This window comes from Lynx canadensis, chromosome B3 (genome assembly GCF_007474595.2).
Source record: "Lynx canadensis isolate LIC74 chromosome B3, mLynCan4.pri.v2, whole genome shotgun sequence".
Lineage (NCBI taxonomy): Eukaryota > Metazoa > Chordata > Mammalia > Carnivora > Felidae > Lynx > Lynx canadensis.
In genome coordinates, this window is record NC_044308.2 from 51,363,931 (window position 1) to 51,386,910 (window position 22,980).

The 22,980-nt window shown below is 38.9% G+C and overlaps 1 protein-coding gene across 5 annotated transcripts in view; it reads left to right on the plus strand.

Annotated features, from left to right (window-relative positions):
* Positions 1-9,790: 9,790 nt before the first annotated feature.
* FAM214A (family with sequence similarity 214 member A) overlaps positions 9,791-22,980 on the plus strand; it is an 88,869-nt gene continuing 75,679 nt past the window's right edge. For 3 of the 5 annotated variants that reach the window (XM_030318151.1, XM_030318155.2, XM_030318154.1), the window contains exons 1-2: positions 10,224-10,530; positions 10,867-10,983. In XM_030318151.1, the coding sequence (XP_030174011.1) occupies positions 10,968-10,983 (16 nt within the window). In that variant the 5' untranslated portion in view covers positions 10,224-10,530; positions 10,867-10,967. Of the gene's footprint in view, positions 10,183-10,221; positions 10,531-10,866; positions 10,984-22,980 lie in introns of those variants that run through there. The other 2 variants (XM_030318153.1, XR_003969442.1) reach the window with 2 other exon arrangements.

A 22,980-nucleotide genomic window follows, 5' to 3' on the forward strand; every position in this document is an offset into this window, starting at 1 on the left:
TAATGCTCTTTCAGAACTGGGTGTCTCTTACTCAATTTTCGATTGCTCACTGTTAGGGAATCCTCTGTGTCTGCTCTCTGCTCCAGCTGTAACTAACTCTGTATGCCTCAAGCACATGACTACCCTTCTACCACCACCATCTAAAGAGTATGATTAGCTAGTCACTAGCTGATATATTGTATTCCTTCTGGGCTGAGTTCTCTAGGGCTAGACTACTTCACAGGCCACTTGCCAGCCTATAGAGTGTTTTCTTCAGGTCAGGTATTACCCTGATTCAATCACTTGTGGCCAGGAGAGTAGGGTTACATGGCAAAAAAATAAAAAATAAAAAAGAGGGCCACAAAGAGACGGGTACTTTGAGTTCTCTTGCATAGCTTAGAACTACTTTCCTATTAAAAGCCACAGCCAGGTTCTGTCCTGTATAAATACCTAACAATCCAAACAGCCATACTGGTTTTATTTTATATTCATGTTGCCATATCTTTGCTGTGTGGATATCATTTGCCAGACAAGCCATCAATACCTGGCATGTTTCCTAGAATCATCACAGTGTATCCTGATGAAGAGACAGAAATAAGCCATAACTTATTGGGAGGAAAATGTCATGCATAGAGCACACTGAAGAGAAATGGAGTACACAGGCACTTAAGAATAAGAGCTGGGGAGAATTTATTTTCTTGGTTTTTCATATGTGACATGCCTATAAATCAGAAAATGTTTCTGAAGTGCATTACTCTCAGAAAAACAATTTTGGTGAGATCTCTGCATGTTGGATTTTGCCAGTGCACTTCATGAGATCATGGATAATGGCCTTTTTGGGATATGGTACAGATGATAATGAATTCCCAAAATATGTGTTCAGGGTAAATCTGTTGACTGTTCTCAGAATTATGCTGCCCTGACCTGGTGCAAAGTAGTGACCTGATTCAAAGCAACTACACTGTGAATTTCCCAGTTGTGGGTTATTGAATACACAGTGAGTTCAATGGGGCCCAGGCTACCTCTGTCCATTTGTAAAAAGAGTTTTTCTCTTAGGGGTAACAGGATAGAGAAATCAAAAGAATATTTCTCAGTCCTTCTTTTGACTTCCCTGCAACAGCCAACATTTGAGCACTTATCCTTCTCTTATACCATCATCTCTCCATCTGCACCCATGGGGGAGCCACCATTTGTATGCTAATGGTTTCTGAGTAATATATACCTAGATGAGACCTCATTCCCAATCTCCAGAGCAGAATCTTTCTTTACCTTCAGAATGTTTGTCTAGATGCTTACAGGTTTTTCAGACATCATGTATCTAAAACTAAATACTCCTATTTCCTACCCCTACCCCAGCACTCAGTGGCCAATCTGATCTTTGTTTTGTATTTCCTACTAGTACCTGTTGATCCACCAACTATTCCAAGCCAGGTTGGGATGGAGTAGTGGAGACAAAAATGCTCCCTTCTCTTTTTTTCTATCAATTCTCCCTTTTAAATCTCTCTCCAGTCTGTCTTTTCTACTCCATTTACACTGCCATTGCCTTGGTTCAGATCTGCATACTCTTGGGGTTGGCCCATTAAAATAACTTCTTTGCCACTACCTCTCCCACCATCCTCTTTCCATCTCTGTCCTCCACTTTGTTGCTGGAACCAATTGTTTCTGAAACAATTTAGTTATCTGTTAAAATTGTTTATAGTTTTCTGTCATTCACATGATAAAATCCAAGTTCACTGTTATGGCTACATTGGTTTGCTATTGCTGCAATAATGCTGCAAAACAAATGACTCCAGTTGTATAAAACAATTTATACTCGGGGATGTGGATATATGGGTTGGTTGTGGGGGTTTTGCTAATCAAAGCTGGGTTGATCTGTGGGTCAGGAAAGGTGGTTAGAGTTCATTCCACTTGTCTCTCATCTTCAGGGACCAGTAGGGTAGCCCTGGCAAGTGTCTCTCATGTTAATGGCAGAGGTACAAGAGAGCAAACAGCCAAGGCCTCTTAAGGTCTAGCTCAAAACCACCATTTTAGCCTCATTCTTTTCCTCAAAGCAAGTCACATGGCTGAACCAGGATCTGGGAAATGTATTCTGACCTATTACTGAGAGAGACTGCAGTTATATGGGAAAGGCATGGAACTTGGAGGGAGGGGAGTGGGGGGGGGGTGATGAAGAACTGGGGTTGATTTTTTTTAAAAAAGGGGCTTTGTCTAATGCTGTACCTAATCATTTGCATTTAACTTTCTTAAATCTGACCTTCTAATAGGGCATCTTGAACAAAGTGTGTTCTGTCATGCTTCAGTGACATGCTGTGCTTCATCTGTTGGGAACAATTTCCTTCATCTCCATCCCACCCTATTTTGCCTGTCGAATGAGCTCCTCTTCATCTTCTAAAACATGGCTAATACGTTCTTTCCTTCTTGAGCAATTCCTTCTCCTAGAGAGAAGTGATATTTTTTTCTTTTTAAGCTGTGTTCTTTATGCGTGAATTTTTTTTCCTGTAATAAAACTAAGCTGTAGTTATTTATTTACATAGGTATCTTCTTTTTAGATTAATAAAATTTTTGAGGGGTCAGTACTAGCTTTTCTGGCCTTTGTCTCTCTAGGAGCCCAGCAAAGTATTTGGCATACAAAGTTCAGTGAATGCTGAATTGAATTACACTTATGTTAGACAAGAATGACATTTTGGAAATAAAGACCAATTACACTGAGTTGCAAGTACATAATTTTGCCTGTGCAATTTAGAATAAAGAGGCAGCTAATGTTCCTGTCTCTCTGAAGCATGGCAGTATGAAATTATTGAGATATACACAACAGGCAAATAAAGAATCACTTCTAGAATTCTCTTTATGCTGAACTGAGCTTTTGGGGTTCTGATAGAAGCAGCAGAAGTTTGGTTTACTAAAAATACATTACAGATTGCTCTATCCGTTATATGTGAAGGTTTAGTTTCAATTATGTGTTTTTCCATTTGTAAAAAAGAGTTGGGGTTTTCTGCATTATTTCTGTGCAGTCTTAGAAAACTTTTTTTTTCTTAACCTAAGATAATAGAACCTAAGAAAAGATTTTTCTTACAGACTCTGCTTCCGATTTTTTTTCCTGAAATATCTGATCATTTAGTTTACTATGCACATTTTGAAATAGAGATTACTATTGTTGTTTATATCTACTTTTTGAGTCAAATGGTATGGATTCCTTTTTTTTTTTTTTTTTAAAGTATCAAAAGCACTATCGGTAGAATTATCATTAGAATGCAATGAACTAATGTATTCTGATGAAAAGAGGAAAAGGATCAGTAATTTTACTTATAGCAGACTTAATGGCACTACCAGCTCATGGAGAGTTGAACTGTTTACAGAAGTCCACCCATCACTACTTCTGAAAATAGTTCACACTGTTTGGGGTAAGGTAGTTCTGTGTGTGAGCCTCTGAGAGGCATGTGGCAAAAAAGAACTTCTGTGAAAACTCAACTGAATCCAACATGTGTTTTAACGGAAATTTCACTGCTATTCCTACCAAATCTAAGGTACGTTCTTACCATGTTGTGGTGCACTCCAGGCCCGTTAGGATACATGGAACTCTTCTTGACAGGACTGGAGCAAGCAGCAAGTTCCCTAATCTCAAAATTTGCACCCCTCGAAAGGCATCACTTGGTTAGGAGGAGAGCTGATTTTCAAATGTCTTCTGTCCTAAAGCAGTCCTAATAAAAATAATACGTGAGCTACACATGTAGCTTTACGTTGTTCAGTAGCCATATTTTAAAAATTTAAAAAGAAACCTAATCTAAAATAGGATCATTTCAACATGTCAATGTTGTAAAAGTATTAATAGAGATATTTTACATTCATTTTTATTACTAAGTCTTTTGAAATCTGGTGTATGTTTTACACTTTGAGTTTGGGTGCTAAACTTACAATAGAAATAATTGATCTGTATTTAGATACCCTAAAATTTACAGGTGGAAAAAGGTAGATTCACATACTCAACTTTTTCCAGACATAGTTATCTATTATTGAAACCAAGAACCCATCATTCCATTTAAATTAATTAAAATTAAAAATGGTGTTTCTCAGTTTCACCAGCCACATTTGAAGTACTCAGTAGCCACAGGTGACTAGTGGCTACTGACTGGCTGGAACAGTTCTAGAGAATAGTGATGGCTTTTCGGTCTTGAAAAATTACTTGAGTCTTTGTGCCCAGTCTGGTGCTATTCAACGTAAGAAATATAAGGGAATTTGAGGTCACCTTTGATTTCTGCCCTTAAAAGATAAAATGTAGTTTTAAGAGTAAAAATAAAATAGGTGTTCAGAGAAAACACTTGAGTGTGGGCTTTAGAACACATGATAAGGTAGGACTTGGGCCTTCAAAGTCCAGAAAGGTTTAGGAACTGGGGAGGGATGCATGATGGGGAAATGGCGAGAGCTCAGTGGCATTAAAGTACAGGGTTGGGGTGGAAAACCAAACTAAAGGGGACCAATACCAGTTGGTGGTTAAGAACTTATGCTCCAAAGTCCTGTTCTCTGAGTGTGAATCTTGGCTGTGACACTTCCTAATTGCTTCACCTTGGGCATGTTATTAACTTCCCTTTTCCTATTTATTTAATTTTAAAATAGGGATAATAATACTTCACAGGGATGTCACGGGGATTAAACAAACTAATCCCTATAGAGTACTCAATTGTGCTTACCACTTAAGTGTTCAAGAAAAGTTAGCTACTGTTATTAACTTGGTGGCTATTTGGTCTTTGGAGTTTATATGTAAAAAACAAAAACAGGGGCGCCTGGGTGGCTTGGTTGGTTAAGCGTCCAACTTCGGCTCAGGTCATGATCTCACCGTCCGTGAGTTCGAGCCCCGCGTCGGGCTCTGTGCTGACAGCTCAGAGCCTGGAGCCTGTTTCAGATTCTGTGTCTCCCTCTCTCTCTGCCACTCCCCTGTTCGTGCTCTGTCTCTCTCTCTCAAAAATAAATAAACGTTAAAAAAAAAATTAAAAACAAAAACAGAACCATTTTATTTAGAACTTGTACCTCAAAGCATTGAGCCTAAGTTTATATAAACCAGTTGACATTATGAATGTGCAACCATTTTCAGTGTTCCTGAGCCTTAGTTTTCCCATTTGAAAATTTTGGAATAATTTAACTTCATAATGTTAAAGACATTAAATGAGCTCATTAAAGGAAGTAGACTCCTTCTACTTAGTAACTATAGCTTTGGGAAAGTTACCTCTCTGAGCCTGTTTCCTAATCCACGAGATAAGAAGGTGGTAACAGGATCAAATGTATAATATCTGTGAACTGCTAAGCACAGTTACTGTTACAAAAATGAACAATTACTAACTTTTCAAAAGATCTTAAAACTCGATGACTCAGAGACTTCTAGCAGCTCAGCAAATCTGATTAAGGGTTTCCATGGCTTGAAATTTAGATGCTTTTGTATTTCTAAGTACTACAGTCACTTCTGCAGACAGGAAGTAGAATCACTTTTCATTTCCTTATACTTGTGGTCATAGAAGGTAGACAAGCAGGAGCCTCAAAAAAAAAAAAAAAAAAAAAAAAAAAAAAGCAAACCAGCCAGTCAATTTAAGGGAAGGTGGAGGATTGTTTATTAGAAACGATACCTTAGCAACAACTCCACAATCTTTCTCCCTTAGAAACAAATGAACTGCAATGAATTTAAGTGAACCATTGGAAACAAGTTAGCTTTCTGAAAAGATAGCTTGCCTTTCCTCTTGTTATTTCAAGAACTAAAAGTACACAATTCGTTTTTTGTTTTTTTGTTTTTTTTGTTTTTTTTGTTTTTTTACTTATAATGCAAGACTAGCTTTATCTACATGTTAATTGTACTGTTCATTATTTTATGATGAAACAGATTGGCCATTCACCATATTTAAAATAGTGTTTTTTCAATTCATGATTCTCAACCACTTAGTCATGATCATCCTTTATCTATGGTCAAAGTTGTTCTTCCACACTTGAGAGTTTTTTTTTCAAATTTGCAAGTGATTTACTGTAATTATTACAGAATTGAAGGTGTCCATATTTAGGTGACCATTCAGAGCCTGGAACTTTAGAAAACTTGCAATATCAGCAATACAACTTACAAGCCAAGAAAAAAATTAAAGCAATATTGTTAGAGTTCTAGATAAGTTCCCTAAGTCTACAGTAACAAAATACAACAAAGTTGAGTGCCTTAAAACAATGATAATTATTCTCTCATGGTTCTGAAAGTGGGAAGGGCAAAATCAAGGTATTGGCAGTGCCACATACTCCCTCTGAATTCTCGGGAGGAAAATCCTCACTTGTTTCTTGCTAAATTCTGGTAGCTCCAGGCAATCTTTTGCATTCTTTAGGCTTGCAGCTGTATCATTCCTGTCTCTGTCACATGGCCACCTTCCCTGTCTCCTCTGTCTTCAAATTGCTCTCACTTTATTAGGAAACTAGTAGTTGGATTTAGGGGCCCACTTGAATCCATTATGACCTGGGCTTAACTTGATTATATCTGCAAGGCCCTATTTCCAAATAAGGTTACATTCACAAGTACAGGGATTAGGAATTCAACATAATATTTTGGGGGGCACAATTCAAACCAGGACATTCCTACTATTACGGGACAGTACATCAAGGACAGTGAAAACCTCTCCTTCACATGTGAAGTTTGTGCCACTAACTGATTTCCCAACGCTCTAGCTTTAACCTACTAGAGAGAAAATGTCAATCACTATTCAGGGTACAGTTTTGGGGCATGTAAACGAAAATTTTATTGGTTAATATAAAGTTTGACATGTATTCTGTGCCAGGTCCTCTGCTTAGTGCTAGAGATACAAGAAGAAAAGGGTGCCCGTCTCTACTTTGGTAGAGCTCATTCGGGTACCCTGGACTCATTCCATGACCTTGGTAAAGTAACAGCCCTGTATTAATAAAGTGGGCAAACCAGTTATCCTCAACACCTCAGTGAAAGAACTAATAGAGACCTCCATTAAATACAGTTTTGTTACATACTACTTCAACAAAACCTGTAAAAGTTGAGGGGATTACGTCCTTGCTGAAGAATGATTTTTTTTTTTTTGAAATTAATTATACGTCTTTGGAACACTACGGGAAAGCAAAATGGAGAGCAAATCAGATAGAAAAAGGGGAAGATTCCTGTCAGCTGTTTTGACTTCCTTGCTTTGCTGACCCTTACCCCTCACCAAGTAGGAACCAGAGATGTTTGTTTTGCTTGGGTGCCCCAAAGTGCAAACACATTTATCACGAACACTTAGAGTTGCCATTGTGGGAGGGTCCTTATTTCCAACCATTCTGGATATGTTTTCTCCAATAATAGAATTGTTTTAGAAAGGAAAGAAATTACCTTCTGTGAGAGTTAAAACGCTTCATTTTTACAGGTGAAAAAAGGTTCTCGAATGTGACTTGACCAAAGCTATGCCATAGTCAATATTGTAAGCTCCGTAAGAAAAGTGACCCTGTTTTTCATCACCTTTTATTCTGAGACTAGGATGTGCCTAGCAAATAATGAGTGTTCAGTAAATGTGTGTTAAGTGAATGAAACAACTTGAAGAATGGGTCAAAAATAACACTTTTAAGTACTCTTTCCTTTGACATAATGATCTCCGATTGTTAGACAGATTTAGGATTCCTAATAAAAATCTTCAAGTTAGTCTAAGAAGTGTTCAGACATCATCATTTATCTATGTGCTATTAAAACTGAATTATGGAAAAGAGAATTATTCTAATTTGTGTTCCAGTTATCCAATATTCTCAACTTCAGCTCTCAACATTTTTTCTGGTCTTTATACGTTTTGCAAAATAAGCAGAGGAAAAGGAGCTAAATCGCAGATCTGGCTTCCAGATCTGTTCACTTACTAAGCCTTTTACAATAGCTGTTATCTGGTCCCAGCTGTTGTGCTAAATTTAGGGTTTTGGATTATCTGGAAGTGTTCCTTCTGTCTCCCATTACCAAGGTTAATCAAGAGGTGTTTGTAGAACAAGTAAAACTTCACAAAGGAAACTACATATTAGAGTATTCACTAATATCAGAATCAGGTCCACTAGGAGTTAAGATTTGTAGCCATTACAGAGACTAAGGAACTGTTGCCATTTGCCAGAAGTTTCATCTTCATGATAGAACATTTTCCTGAAAATGTTACCCTCATGAATGTTCTGCCCTGTTTTGGTTAGATACAATCTTAGAGTTAAGGTTAATCATTGCAGTTGTCGATGTGATTTTACTGTATATATCAAAACATCTAGAAAATTAGTATTTTTCTTGACGTTTCATGTATTTGATGTAAGGCAAAAAAATGCAAAAATTTCTGATGTAAAAGTAATACTGTAAAACTTTGGAAACCACAAAGGAGTACAAAAACTATAAAGTAAATCACCTTTTTAAAAAATGTTTGAGAGAGTGCAAGGGAGGGGCAGAGAGAGAATCCTAAGCAGGCTTTGCTCTGTCAATACAGAGCCCATGGGAAGCTTGATCCCACCAGTGGGTGGGAACATGACCTGAGCTAAAATCAAGAGTCAGATGCTTAACTGACTGAGCCACCCAGGTGCCCCTAAAATAAATCACCTTTAGACTTACCATGATACTTTCCGGTTTTGATTCTTAAATGCAAAATTATTTCATTAAAAAAAAAAACCTTTTCATATGACATCAAGAGCATTGCAGATTTGGTACTTTGTCTGTTTTGAGCTCACAACCCCGTATGTACTTTGTCTATAAACTGAGTAGCTAATAGCTTCAGCCCTTGTTAGGACTGCCTTTTTTTTTTTTTTTTTAATTACTGCAGATCCTTGTCATCTGTTTGTGTTGAAGTGATGACACATCACAACACGAAATGTCATCATGTCACATTGTTATAGGACAACAAAATTACAGCTCCTCAACAATAACATGGTGTCAAAAGTGTCTTCCTGCCATGAGTCAGGGTTTCAGACGTTATAAAAGTTATTTTTAGCACAGCGAGTATCTTGGGAGCTTGGGTTCCGAATTCTACTTAAAACCTCTAGGGATTTAGGAAAATCTAGAGGGAGAGGGGCTTCTTGCTCTTGAACTCCTCACTCCTTGGTGCGCCTGGCTGCCCCCTCTCCTGCCACATTAGACCCGGGTTCCACCGTGTGCTGCAATCCACTGGGGCTCGGTCACAACCCAGAGCCAACATCCCATGTGGAGGAGGAGGAGACTATAATTATCCTCCACGTCTGGGGCAGGCCCGGGATGACATCTCCCCAGTCACCCTGTGTTCTAATAGCGCAGCTCGGATTCCTGGTCCCAGACGCGCGGCAGCCGGCTCTCAGCGCGGCCAGGGGCCGAGCGGGGCCGCAGCGCCTCGCGCCTCCCGAGCCTCCCAGGCTCTGTCTCTGTCAGCCCTTCGCAGCTGCCGTTCCCCCGCGCCCGCGCAGCAGTCGGGCACCTGCACCGAAACCCAGGCCGCGGGGCTAGCGGCCCCGGGCGTGAGGGGTGTTGCCATAACAACCGGGCGCCAGCCGCGGAGGCCGCCGGGGAGGAAGTGACGAGCGGTGGGTTGGCTGTTGTTGGGACACGTGACCCGGGCAGTGTTTTGACAGGGCAAACAGCAGAGAAAGAACTGGGCGAGCGAGGGGGATCGGGAGCTGGGGCGCCAGAGCTAGAGACAGCGGGCGGGCGAGGAGCTGGCAAAGGCGCGGGGCAAGCGGGCCGGCCGGGGCGACGGGCGGGCGAAGCCCGGGGGCCGCGGGGCTCGGGTGCGAGTCGGGCAGGGGGACGGGCTGAGCGCTGGGAGTGAAGCGAGGCGGCGGCTGAGGCGGGGGTGGATGGCCACAAGGGCGCCCGGGAGCCGCGTCGGGCTTGTCGTCTCGGGCCCCCATGGTCCTCTAACGCAGCCCCGGGGGCCGCTGCGCGCCACGTTCCGCTCTCGCCGGCCCTGTGCCTCTCGGAGCCTCGGGTCTGAGGTGGGAGTGTGATGTGAGCCGCTGGGCGAGCGGCGCAGAGAAGTGCCAAGAGGAGGAGGGTTTGGGACGGGCGAGGAGAGAGAGTTAGTCAGCAGAGGTCGGCCGAGGGAGCCATGAAAACAACTCTCCGGCGGGAAGAGGGGCTGGCGCGGCGCTCGGTGCGGCGAGGCTGAAGGAAATCCGGGGCCGCGGAGGGACGGAAGGCGCCCGCAGCGGGCAGGCTGCGCCGAGCAGGGGCGAGCGCCCAGCTGTAAATACCCCTCCTCAGGCCCACCTCAGGTCGGGCCAGTCAGGGTTGGGGGTCTGGTGCGTGTGGCGGTGGCGGGGTGTGGGGTGGGGGACGACCCGGGACAGCCCAGTAGAGTTCGTTTGGGGCTGGGGGCTGGGCGCGAGGAGATGACTCGCATTTCTTTCTGACCCTCTTATTGTGTAAACTTGGCCGCGGTTGCCACACGAAGGCTAGCCAGAGGGTAATTACACAGGTGAGGCCCTTCGGGGGCGGGCGGGGCTCCTGGCGAGGCGCTAGGGGTCGTGAAGAGTTTCCTGCGCCCGGGCACCTGGACGGAGAATTTCTATACCAGCCAGTGCGGAGGTGCCTCTGTTCCCAGCGGCGTTTTTTACAAAGGGGTTAGTTAGCTCGTGTTGCTTGAACCTGTTTTTTTTTTTTTTTTTTTTTTTCTTTCTTGCCTGTACCTCCAGGTTATAAATAGATCTTTCTTTTGGTTCAGAGACGCTGTGTCAAGGAAGGACACTTTGGCCTGGAGAGCACACGGGCGGGAAGAGGGGTGCTGGGTCCGGAGGAGATGGGGCAGGCCGTGCACAGAGAGTTTTGCTTTTTTCGGAGCTGCCGAGGGTTGCTGTCACCGCAGTTAGTTGCCAGGAAGAGGCCTGTTCACAGTAGTTTTCTTGCAAGGTCTGGGTATCAGAGCCTGGCCGGATTAATTTTATTTTGGTCTCTTTCAGCATTTTGAAAACGGAGCTGTAGCCACAGAATCAGCGGCGAGCTTGTTGAAAGAACCCACAAGTGTATTTCACAGCACCTTGGGTGGAAATTGGATGTGAAAATGAAGCCAGACCGAGGTAAATGACTTACTTCAGTAGGAGTTTTTTTTTTTTTTTTTTTTTTTTTTTTTTTTTTTTTTTTTTTTTTTTTTTTTTTTTTTTTTTTTTGTGCCCCGGTTTGTAATTGTTAACCTAATTCTCTGGCAGGATCAATTCTTTGCTTGTTACATATGCCCACTTGTTTCTGTTATAGGTTCCAGCAGGTGAGGTAGAGGAGGGCACAAGGAAGACAGAGTTAGAATCTAGATGGGAGGATATATTCTTCAGAAGTGTTTGGAAAGTAGTAATTTCAAGAGATATTCTAGTGTCACTCAAAATGAAATTACCAGGAGCAGCATTTGTATCCGTTGCCACAATACTTGACATCTTTTTAGAGTCACAATTTTTTTTTTTTCTGGTAACATCAATCTAACTGCAGCTTTACGGTTTACAAACTTTCAACTGGAGAACTTGAACTTGATAAACTGAGAAAATTTAAGGTTGAGTTGACAAATACTATTCTGTTACTGTTAGTGCTTTTATTAGCTGATTTTTGTGCTTTAGGCAAACTCTAAAAGTTTGCAAAGCAGTCCAGAGCCTTAAATGTGTCCTTTCCTTTCTAAACCTGTATTTTCGGGATTTATGAGAATAACGTATACTCTGTTTTTCAAGGATTTAAAAGGAATTAAACACTAATTTATCAACCTTCTTTTGATTAATGACAAGGACCAAGTTTAGGAGATTATTAATAGAGTAGTAGTTAGGAGTGAAGACTTTTAGGTGTGGGTTTGATTCCAAGGAACATTGTTGGAAGAGGATTATTGTATTTGGTACAGAGTTGGACTAGATGACAGAGTTGAGACTTTAGGATTGGAAATAGTAATTTATCTTCATATAAATGAGATGCTCATTTTTTAAAAGATGTAATAAAATATTATTTCCTTATTTTTATCAAAGTGTATTCAAAGGCTTTTTCTTTTCTAGTTTTAAAATAGGGCTTTGCTAATGGTGCCTTTTAAAATGCACCAGGAAGAAGTGGAGAAAGCCATACTTAAGTTAGTGGTTTAAATTAGTTTTAAGTGTTCGGCTGTTTTTAAAAAATCAGCTATGTATGCATGAAGTATTAGTAAGTGTATTGTTACTAAGCAGGTTGCTTGTGTAGAATGCCAAGTTGAGATTTTTAGAGTACATCAGTGACTTTGGAAAAATGGCACCAAGATCAGTAATTGCATGTCAAAATAAATAAAATAAAAGCAGCTATTTGTTTTGGGGTTTGTTGTTGTTGTTAAAATTTGCTTTAATGCTGTAAGCAGCTTAAAAAAATAATATTTGCACACACCTCTATTTTAGCCAAAACTGGTACCAAACACAATAAAATGTTAGTTATATGCTGATACAGATTACTAGGAAAAATAAATACCTTTATTCGTTAAGAATAAATATAATAAGAATAAATTTTTTCTCTTGAAAATTGTAGCTTTCTTTAGCCTTATGATGTAAAAATGATAGAATTGCAAGTTTAGTATTGTGATTATATTTCATCATGATGATAGGGATCTTTAGGCCCATGGCCTAAAGGATCTTTTACTTTGCCAAACAGTATAGAAATACAAAAATAAACTTTTCACAAAACGTACTTACCCTTACTCTGTGAGTGTGGTCTTGTCTTTTCTGTTCTATTTCTATTTTTAAAAACTGCTGTCACAACCCATTGAATGGATTTCTTGACCTGCAGTTGGAAAGGCACATGACGGGCAGTGCTTAGCTAAATGACAGTAATAATTTATTTGCTTCTACGTCGGTGTCTAAGAAACTGAGTGAATTCTCTGTATAATTGAAACTTTACTCTTTAAATGCCAAAAATATTTTCAACTCTAATCATGATGTATGGACAGACCTCTAAAACAGGGCTAGAAAGGCCCTACAGAGAGATTTAAATTTATGACCTTTTTGGGTTTGGGGTTTTTGTTTTTGCCTCTAACTTAAATCACGTCTCCTTTTTTGTTTTTTTGTGAGATCTGATTTTTAAATTCTCATTTAATTGTTGCTGCTGTCAGCAGTCTTTGCTGTTAATGTTTATTCTTGCCTCCTTTTAATTTCACTGCTTTTGGTCTCTGGGCTAGAGAACTTGGTAACTATACTTAACACTGAGTTCTCTATAAAATAAGAGTAAATAGGAGAACCCTTCAGATTTCTATGAGAATCTGAGTAAAGTGTGTGAATTCTAGTGTAGAGAGAGACTCCGAGATATTTGCTTAGCAGGATACAGCTGTGCTTCAGAGAGTTTCTAAATAAGTAGTTGGGTGGCTAGTTTAAAAAGTCAGTTTCAGTGAGGAACCATAAATATAACAGCTTTAATTAATTCACCTGTGTTTTTATGCAGGCTCAGGGTTCTTTTGGGGGGGGGTTAAATGGGGTCAGTTTTTCAGAGTTTCATATGCTCTTATATAAATGACACCAATAATGTGCACCTAAGATTTCTGGTTTGTTTTGTTTTTTTCTAGTTTTCTAGTTTCGCTTTCTTAAAAGTGAAATAAGACTTGCAGAGCAGTGTGAGGATGGTATCTTTTATGTTTAAAAACATTTTAAAATTATTAATGTTTCACACAATTTTATACATGTTTTGTATATACAGAAGTCAATAGGAATTTGTTTCAGAAGGGGAGGGAATACATGTTCATCACATATGTTCTTTCCAAAGCATGCAGCAGTTTTCACAGAAATAACCTTTTTTCGCACTCATTTCATTGATTTATATATTATTTAAATAAATTAGTTATTATAAATAGGGTGGTATTATAAATAACTTTTGAGAACAAACACCAGATTGTAATGAAGCATACAACTCAACTGGTAGAAGTAGAAAGTGCAAACAACTAGAAAGTACCTTGTTAGCAGCCAGTGTCTGCCAGTTTATTTTTATGGAGGCTATGGAAAGCATTGGTCCATCTTGCTAATTGATTAAGCAAAAGTCTTTTAGGAAAATTTCTGTACTTTGAGATAATTTAAGATGCTAAATGTAGCCATTGGCCTATATAGTAACAATAGTTAATAGTATTTTACCATAGTCTGAGGTAAATTATTTTTTTATTTTTTTAAGTTTTAAGTAGTAGCGTAACATTACTTGGGCATTGCAGCCAAAGATCAGTCTTTGATGTTATCATTGGCACAGGATTTGGGAATAGACCTGTTTGTATCTTTGTTCCTTTACTTGCTAGCTAGGTAATCTTCTATCAAATTATTTAATCCCTCAGAGTCTCAGATTGTGTGTACAATGGGGGTAATTCTAATTTCTCATAGTTGTTAGAATGAAATATGTTAGTGGTTAACACATAGTAGGTTTTAAGTAAATGGTACCTTTGATCATGTTTAGATGCCTAACAGTTGGCCAGTTACAAAAGAATGTTTGAGGAAAGAAAATAATCAAATGTGCAATAACCTCATACTGTTTTGTTTTGTTACGTTTCGCATTCATAGTGTTCAATCTGCTAAAGCTCAAGGAGATTTAATTGGCTTTTAATATATAGTCATCTGAGAAAATAAAACTATGAAAGGGTGATTGACATACATGTATAATTTCTTTATACTGTCATTTGTTATAATCATCGCTTAAAATATAAGGGGGGGCGTGGGTGGACTAAACTTCCTGGGAATGGATTTTTAAATCTATTAAATGTGTTAACTGCTGACTAGAGCTGGGCAGCTGGGAGGTTCAACAGTGTAATCCACCTTGTACCCAAGGATGTAAACTTTGGACCTGGTCCTAGATAGATACTGAGTGCCCAGTATTAAAAGTCTAAAGCATGGCCTTTGCATTGAAACAATTAAAACGCTTTATGGTTTTAACCTTTAATAATTACTTGTGTTATACATGTGTAGTATTTCTGGAGTCCTAAATTTATGGTATTGCATGAAAATAAAAAGCTTTTTAATTTTGAAGGTAAAAGTTTGCTATGCTTTATGCTTTTGTTAGAAACAATTTTTTCATCAGACATTTCTAAGAGTATCTGAACTTATCTGAGCTTATCAACTGTTACAAAAGACTAAGTCTGCCTATAAAATCTAGTAAATCATCAATAAATCAGTAATTTAAAATACTATATTCCAATTCATATTTGAATACATATTATTGGTGATTTATGATTGTTAAATAAACACTATTAGTGTAAACCGTGTTTCACAAGCAAAATACCAAACAGATACCAAATACCAAATAGGTTGTTTTTTTTTTTTTTTTTTGAGGTTAAAACTGAGAGGAGTGCAATCATAGTTTTTTCCCTTGTTATAGATTTGTGTCCCCTCCCCAAATTCATGTGTTGAAATCTTAAGCCCCCCCCCCCCCCAAAGTGATGGTGGGTAGGAAGTGGACCCTTCAAAAGGTGATTAGGTTGTGATCAGGTGGAGACCTCATGAATGGCATTAGTGCCCTTATAAAAGTGGCCACCATCTGAGGTCATGGTGAAAAGACAGCCATCTATGAGGAAGCCAGCTCTCTCCAGACTCTTAATCTGCTGGTGCCTCGATCTTGGATATCCCAGCCTCCAGAACTGTGAGACATAAATTCCTGATGTTTATAAGCCACTTAGTTTATGATATTTTGTTACAGCAGCCTAAAAAACTAAGAGACTCCCCTCCCCCGTTTTTATTATATTACAAGTTTAGGCTTTAACCTTAGTATAACAGTGGCTTATGAACTTACTTAGGATATGATATAACCCTATTAACCTCAACCAATTTCTTCCTAGGCAACTGAAATAGGAGGAAAGAACTGGTTAGACCTAGACAAACAATTACCAAGGGAATAAGATGCCTTGCTTATTTGCTTAAAATAGCTCATTGTTAGCCAATGTAAATCAAACAATAGAAATGAGAGCTGTTAGAGGAAAAGAAAACAAATGTTGATGAGATTAAGTAGTCGAGATTAATAAGCCTTTTATTAAATTCCCAGGAGGAGGTGGTGGTGGTAGTGTTAATAATAACAGCTGACTTTTATATATACTATGTGCCAGACACTGTTCCAAATAGTTTACATATATCATTCATTTAATCTTCACAGTTGCTCAAGGAAGTAGATGTTTTTGTCACCTTCATTTTGTAAATAAATGAATCTGACTCACAGATTTGGTAAGTTACCCAAAGTCACATAGCTAACAAGAGGGCTAGTTCAGGTTTGAAGCGAGCTCAAGTATATACTTTTAATCCTCTGACATTATAAGATAATGGGACCAAATTGGCTTGAGGAAAACACAAAACAGATCTGGTAAGTATTGTGACCTTGGAAAACTCCTTATCTTCTCTGCCTCACCTTCTTCATCTTTACAATGAGGAAAGTAATAGTATCTTGCTTACGGTTGTTTTCAGGATTAAATACACGTATTTAGTGTTCTTAGAACTGTGGCTGGCACATGGTAAACATTCAGATGTGAACTGCTTTTGTTATAAGCCATACTCTAAGAATTAAGTCATTTAGAGGACAAAAGAGAGGCTAATTCAACTGTACATGTTTTGTGTACTCACTGTGATATCAAGTCAGAAGTTACTGCTGGTCTAGGGGCGCCTGGGCGGCTCAGTCATTTAAGCATCCAACTTTGGCTCAGGTCATGATCTCACGATTTGTGGGTTCAAGCCCTATGTCAGACTCTGTGCTGACAGCTCAGAGCCTGAGCCTGCTTCGGATTCTGTCTCTCTGTCTCTGCCACTCCCCTGCTCACTCACTCACTTTCTCACTCAAAAATAAATAAACGTTAAAAAAAAAAAAAAGTTACTGCTGGTCTATCATCCATTTACACTGATGGGTCTTGACACACTGTAGCTGTTAAATAATTGCTGGTTTGATTTAACTTCTGAAATTAGATACTAACAGGATTGACATAGACCTTCCCTGTCTATGTTTTTGCCAATCATCTAGTAAGAAGGAAATGATTCAGTGCATGGAAACTGTCATTTCTTTGAAGCACGAGAAAAAAGATAATTGGAAGGCAGAATCGAGAGGCTAGTGTGTGTATAGGGAATGTGACTTAAAAGGTGATTTCCATTTCAAAAAGGTGAAGAAACCCATGGAGACTGAGCATTCTGCATTATGAACAAGTATAGAAAAAATGGTTAAATGAAAAACATTTATATTTACTTTTTTGTCTTCTCAACTTTATATCGAATTATAGGACTCTGTTTCCCCCATTTGAGGCTGAGGATATTAAAAACTAAGTTAATATCAATCTTAGAATTCTAATTTAATACTGAATTTTATTTTGTAATAACAAAAAAAATTGGTGGTATCTGGAAACAGTACTTCTTTTTCAGTATGTAAACCGATTTGTCAATAATTAATTCTGTCTTTTCTCAAATGGGTGAAAAATGAGAATAGTTCATTCATTATATTAGACATTCATGTTAAACTGAAACAGGATGGACTGGGTAACAATGTGAAAACCATGTCAAAAATATTAGACAATAATCGATGTGTAATACCAAAGACAGCAATGATCGGAGCTGAGTTTTCTCTTATTTTCCTTTTCATATAAAAGATACGGATGCAATAAAATTATAATGAGGCCTTTTGCATTTTTTTTCTCCTTGTTCACCATGCCCAGCCCTACTGGATACCTTTTAGGTTTTTGATGACCGTTCAGGGCCTTGTGTGGATTATTCCTTCTGCCTAAAAAGCCTTGCTCCCTAAGCATCAAATGGATGGCTCCTTGTCATTCTTCTGATCTTGGCTTAAATGTCACTTTTCATAGAGGCTTTCTCTGACTACCCTATCTAAAGTGTTCAGTTAATGTTAGCTGCTATTATATTTATTAAATTGGATGTCCTTTATTCTGTGTCTCAACAGTCTGTTTCCTTCATTGTATTTACTGCATTTTGTAAATGTTTGTTTATTGTCTGTCTCCACAACTAGATTTTAAGTTCCCTGAGACCAAGCACCTTGTCTCTTGTTCACAGCTGTATTCCCATTACCTAGCAGACATCCTTGTATACGGTAGGTGCAGTGTAGGTGCATAGGAGGTGCTTAATGTATATTCGGTGAAAGAATGAATGACTAGGGTGTCTCACTGTTGAGCAAATAGGAGTATAAGCAGAGGTCAGCAATCACTGATTGTTTTACTCACAGCAATTAGAATTCTGCCAATTTAGGGATTTGTTTGAATTATTGACTCTTAGGCTATTATCACAACTTTATGCCCAATTTTTATATTTATTTATTAATTTAAAGGGCAAGCCCCCCTTTTTCTAATGTTTATTTATTTTTGAGGGACACAGATAGAACATGGGGGGTGGGCAGGGCAGAGAGAGAGGGAGACATAGAGGCCAAAGCAGGCTTCAAGCTCCGAGCGGTCAGCACAGAGCCCAATGCGGGGCTAGAACTCAGGAGCCATGAGGTCATGACCTGAGCCAAAATCAGCTGCTTAATCCGACTAAGCCACCCAGGTGCCCCTATGTCCACTTTTTAAAAAATAGATTTAAAATGCATTTGCCCATGACTTAAAGGAAAACTATATTTTTAAATTGACTAAATCTCAATGAATTGAAATACAACATTATAAAATAACGAAGGAGTAGGCAAAAGCTATTTGGTATAGGTGTTCCCTGTTGGTACATATCTGATTAACAAATGATCCACAGACAAATATTTGCTAGAACTCTATGCCATCTACCCACCATGCAAGATTTGTTCTGGTTGGCTATTTGTCTGAGAGAGAGATTACATTGGTTGAAGAACTTGAGGTTTACGAGTACAAGAGATAGGGTAGATTAATAGGAAAAAGACTCAAAGGTTTTAGAGTTTAGACTTGGGACCCATTCTGTCAGTTACAGTTCTGTGACTTGGGTTAAGCTCCAAACCTGTTTTCTCTTCTGTAAAATGTATTTGGCTCAAAGTGGTGCTTCTGAGCTTCAGGTGAGATGATGTGCCAAAGAACTTTATAAACTGTGAAGTGTTAGATACGTTGACTAGTTGACCCAGTGAGCCTAATCATTAGTGTAGATGAGCAAAGGGCCAAGTGTGCCTAAGCACAGCTTACTGTATCTTAGTTGGGGACACTCCATGTAAACATGCATTCATATAGTACCTGATTTTTACCATTTTGAAAGTTTCCCCTTTTTATGCTGCCTGAAATTATACTAACTAGAGATTTACCTAGATCAATAAATGTATATTTAAATAAACATTTTTAAAGAATCTTGAAATGATGGCCATATTTTGGTATAAAAGTAGCTTAGTGGGTCCTTTTTAGTAGCATGCTATGAAGCAGGAAGAGATAAAACCCTAAGTCTATAAGGTCAGGCAGATAGAAAGTGTAACCTCAGCACTTGACCAGTCACATGATCTTGAGCGAATTGCATAGCCTATCTGAACTTGATGTCTTTGCATTCTAGCACCATCAGTTTTAAGGACTGTAGGAGAGATGAACTGAGCATCTGTGGTTCAGCACCCTAGCATATGCCTGGCACAGGATAGGGATTGGTAGTGTTTTATTTCCAAGGAAACACAGCTTGAATTATCTGCACTGAGGAGTGTTTTCATGCTCTGTTGTGAAGACTAGTCATTACAGGTGTAAGAGATCAACATATCCTTAATGTTACTCTGAAATTTGTGTTCTTCAACATATAACTGGAGGAACTCAAAACCAGCATTGAACTACACATCTATAATGTGTATGCAATGAGAGAAAAAGTGGGTAATTGGAACACACCAATGATTTCTGGGTGATAATATACCACAATGAACATTTAGAGCAGCATTGGGGTAATGAGATTGAGATGTAGAGGTGGACACTAGGAGGTTGATGGAAAATATTAAAGTGGTGAGATGGTGCCCCAAATTGTCTTTTTCCTCATATCAGAATACTACCCAGGATTGATTTAGTGCTTGGACCATGGCCCTTGTACTTCTTTGAATTTAGACTTGTTCCATAATGCTGCAAGTAATGGCCATTATAGATTAAGAAATCTTTGGTAGGCTAGCCTGGGGAATCTAGTCATAATTCACATTATTTATAAGTAATATTCCAAATATGACCATTATTTGGACTTAAAAACTTACCCTTTGGCAGTGCAACCAATTTATCATTGGGGATTAGCATTTTATTTTTTCCAACATTTATTTTTTTTTTTTTTGGGACACAGAGAGACAGAGCATGAACGGGGGAGGGGCAGAGAGAGAGGGAGACACAGAATCGGAAACAGGCTCCAGGCTCTGAGCCATCAGCCCAGAGCCCGACGCAGGGCTCGAACTCACGGACCGCGAGATCGTGACCTGGCTGAAGTCGGACACTTAACCGACTGCGCCACCCAGGCGCCCCGGGGATTAGCATTTTAAATTAGTATGTGGTTTTCATTTTTTATTTTCCCGCTTACCAAATTAATATCTTTTTGAATGAAATTAAAATTTGGTATCAATATCTGGCATCAGTCCATTTATAAATCTAACCCTCAGGGGAACCTGGCTGCCTCAAGTTGGTTAAGTGTCTGACTCTTGATTTCAGCTTAGGTCATGATCTTACAGTCCTTGAGTTGGAGCCCTTATCGGGCTCTTTGCTGAGAGCCTGCTTGGGATTCTCTCTCTCTCTCTCTCTCTCACTCTCTCACTCTCTTTCTTTCTCTCTACCTTTTCCCATCTCTCTCTCTCTCTCTCTCTCTCTCTCTCTCTCAATAAGTAGATAAACAAACTTAGAAAAAAGAAAAAAACTAAAGCTTACCCTGACATCTAAAAAATTCTTTTACATTTTTGAAACCAAATCAGCAGGGTTTTTTTTTGTGTGTGTGTGTGATGTGGTATCATAGTTTGTCACATTATCTAGTGGGTAATTTCTTTCTAAATTTATAATAGTAAAAGCATGTGTAATTTTAGCACTTAATATTGGCAAATTGCTTTTTTTGGAGGCGTTTTACAGGTTGAAGTTCTATATCATATTCTCTGTACTTGATGAAAGGATACCGATACACCAAAAAATTGATTTAATCTGTTTGCAAGAGAATTGGCTGTAGAATTTCTTTAAACTTCCTACATTGTTTGCTTTATAATTTCTAATTTGTAAAAAATTTAAATCCAAAGAAAAGTTGAATCATATAGTTAATAATCAAATGCCTTTTCATAGGTTGTCAACATTTTACCACTTTTATCTCTCTCGATAGGTGGGTGGTAGATTAGATAGACACAAGGGAGTTTTCATTTAAAAAAATGTTTTTTTTAACTTTTATTTATTCTTGAGAGACAGAGACAGAGAACAAGCAGGGGAGGGGCAGAGAGAGAGGGAGACACAGAATCTGAAGCAGGCTCCAGGCTCTGAGCTGTCAGCACAGAGCCTGACGTGGGGCTTGAACCCATGAACCGTGAGATCATGACCTCAGCTGAAGTCAATTACTTAACCGACTGAGCCACCCAGGCACCCCAAGGGAGTTTTCATTTTTACTTTTTGTTTTTAGAATTTGAGAGTAAGTTGTAGACCTGACACATCAACCCTGAGTTATTCAACCTAGAACTGACTGGTATTAGCATGTGAAAGCTGACTGTACATTTCTTCCCAACTCTGTATCAAGTTAGCTGCTTGCTATCTACAATAGTGGCCAGTTTTTACAACGTGGAAATTGGCAGTGCTACAAACCAGCTGCTGTTTCCTCTGGAGAGCCAGTTGGTAGACATTTACCATCATACCACTGCATGTATCTCCTAAAAGTAAGAATATTCTCCTTCATACCTGCAGTGCATTTATCATACTCAAGAGATCTAACACTGGCACGATGCTAATATCTAATATACATTGTATATTCACATTTCTCATTGTCCCAGTATTGTCTTTAATCATGTTACCTTTTTAAGGAAGTAAATTGCTTCCTGTTACAGAAAGAGAGTTAGACCCTGATGTTGAACAACATTTAGAAAGGTTTTAGATTATACCATAAGAATAGGTAAAGGTATAAGTGGATGAAAGTATTGGTGTTGGGGTGGTGGGGGGGAGAAATTAGGTCGTGTATATAGGACAGTTAATTAAGATTTTAGCAGATTTTTCCTCATTTTATTTAGCTTAAAAAAAGAGATTACTTGGACCAAATAGATTTAAGAGAATAATGAGTATTGATGAAATTCCAAGATTTTTTTTAATTGAAATGAATTATATTTGAATTGGGGAAGAATTACATTTTAATCCTAAAGTCTCAGGCTACCTCTCTGACCTCATTTTTTTAGTATACTTGTAAGATCCTTGCAGTCTAGGCACATTGGTCTTGCTGTTCTTTAGTCACCACAAGCACGTTGACATCATGGGGCCTTTGCATTTGCTATCCCTTTTTGGAATACAAGTCTCATGATGCTGGCCTTTACTGCATTTGACTTTGTGCTCAGTTGTCACCTCCTCAAAGAAGCCTTCCTGACCATCCTATCAAGAAAGGTACAGCTTTTTAATTTTCTCTTTACACTGCCCTACTCTTCTTTGTAGTGATTATCACTGCTTGACTTGATGTTCTGTATTTATTTACTTATTTGTTTTTCTCCCCAATAGGAATGTAAGCTTCATGAGGGCAGGGACTTAGTGACGTTTGTTCACGACTGTATTTCCCTATGCGTGGACTCGTGCCTGACATTTTGTAGCTGCTCAATAAATATTTACTATTAAATGAATGTTTGCATGAATTTTAGTATCTTTGTGATGTACCATAAAACTTACTACTGGAAAATTTTATGCATTCTTTCCCTGTGATTTGTTAGTTTTGTAACCCTAAGAATTAACTCTCTAGTATCAGTTTTTGTTTCTAAATGGGAATATTTACCCCACTTCTCAAGGTTATTGGCAGATCAAATGAAATAACTATGCAAACATACGATATCTGATAACTGAATAAATGGTAAAAATAACTATCATCAGAGTTGGTAAGAAATCATTTCACCTGCGGAGATTAATTTCACGGCACAGCCTGTCTTAGAGTCAACAGCTGTATTGAGCCTTAAAAGATCAGGCATCTTTGGGATAGGTGGAAGTTTACAAAGATTGAGAGGAGGAGGCCTGGAAGAGAGGACAATCTGAGCAATTAAAATGTTCA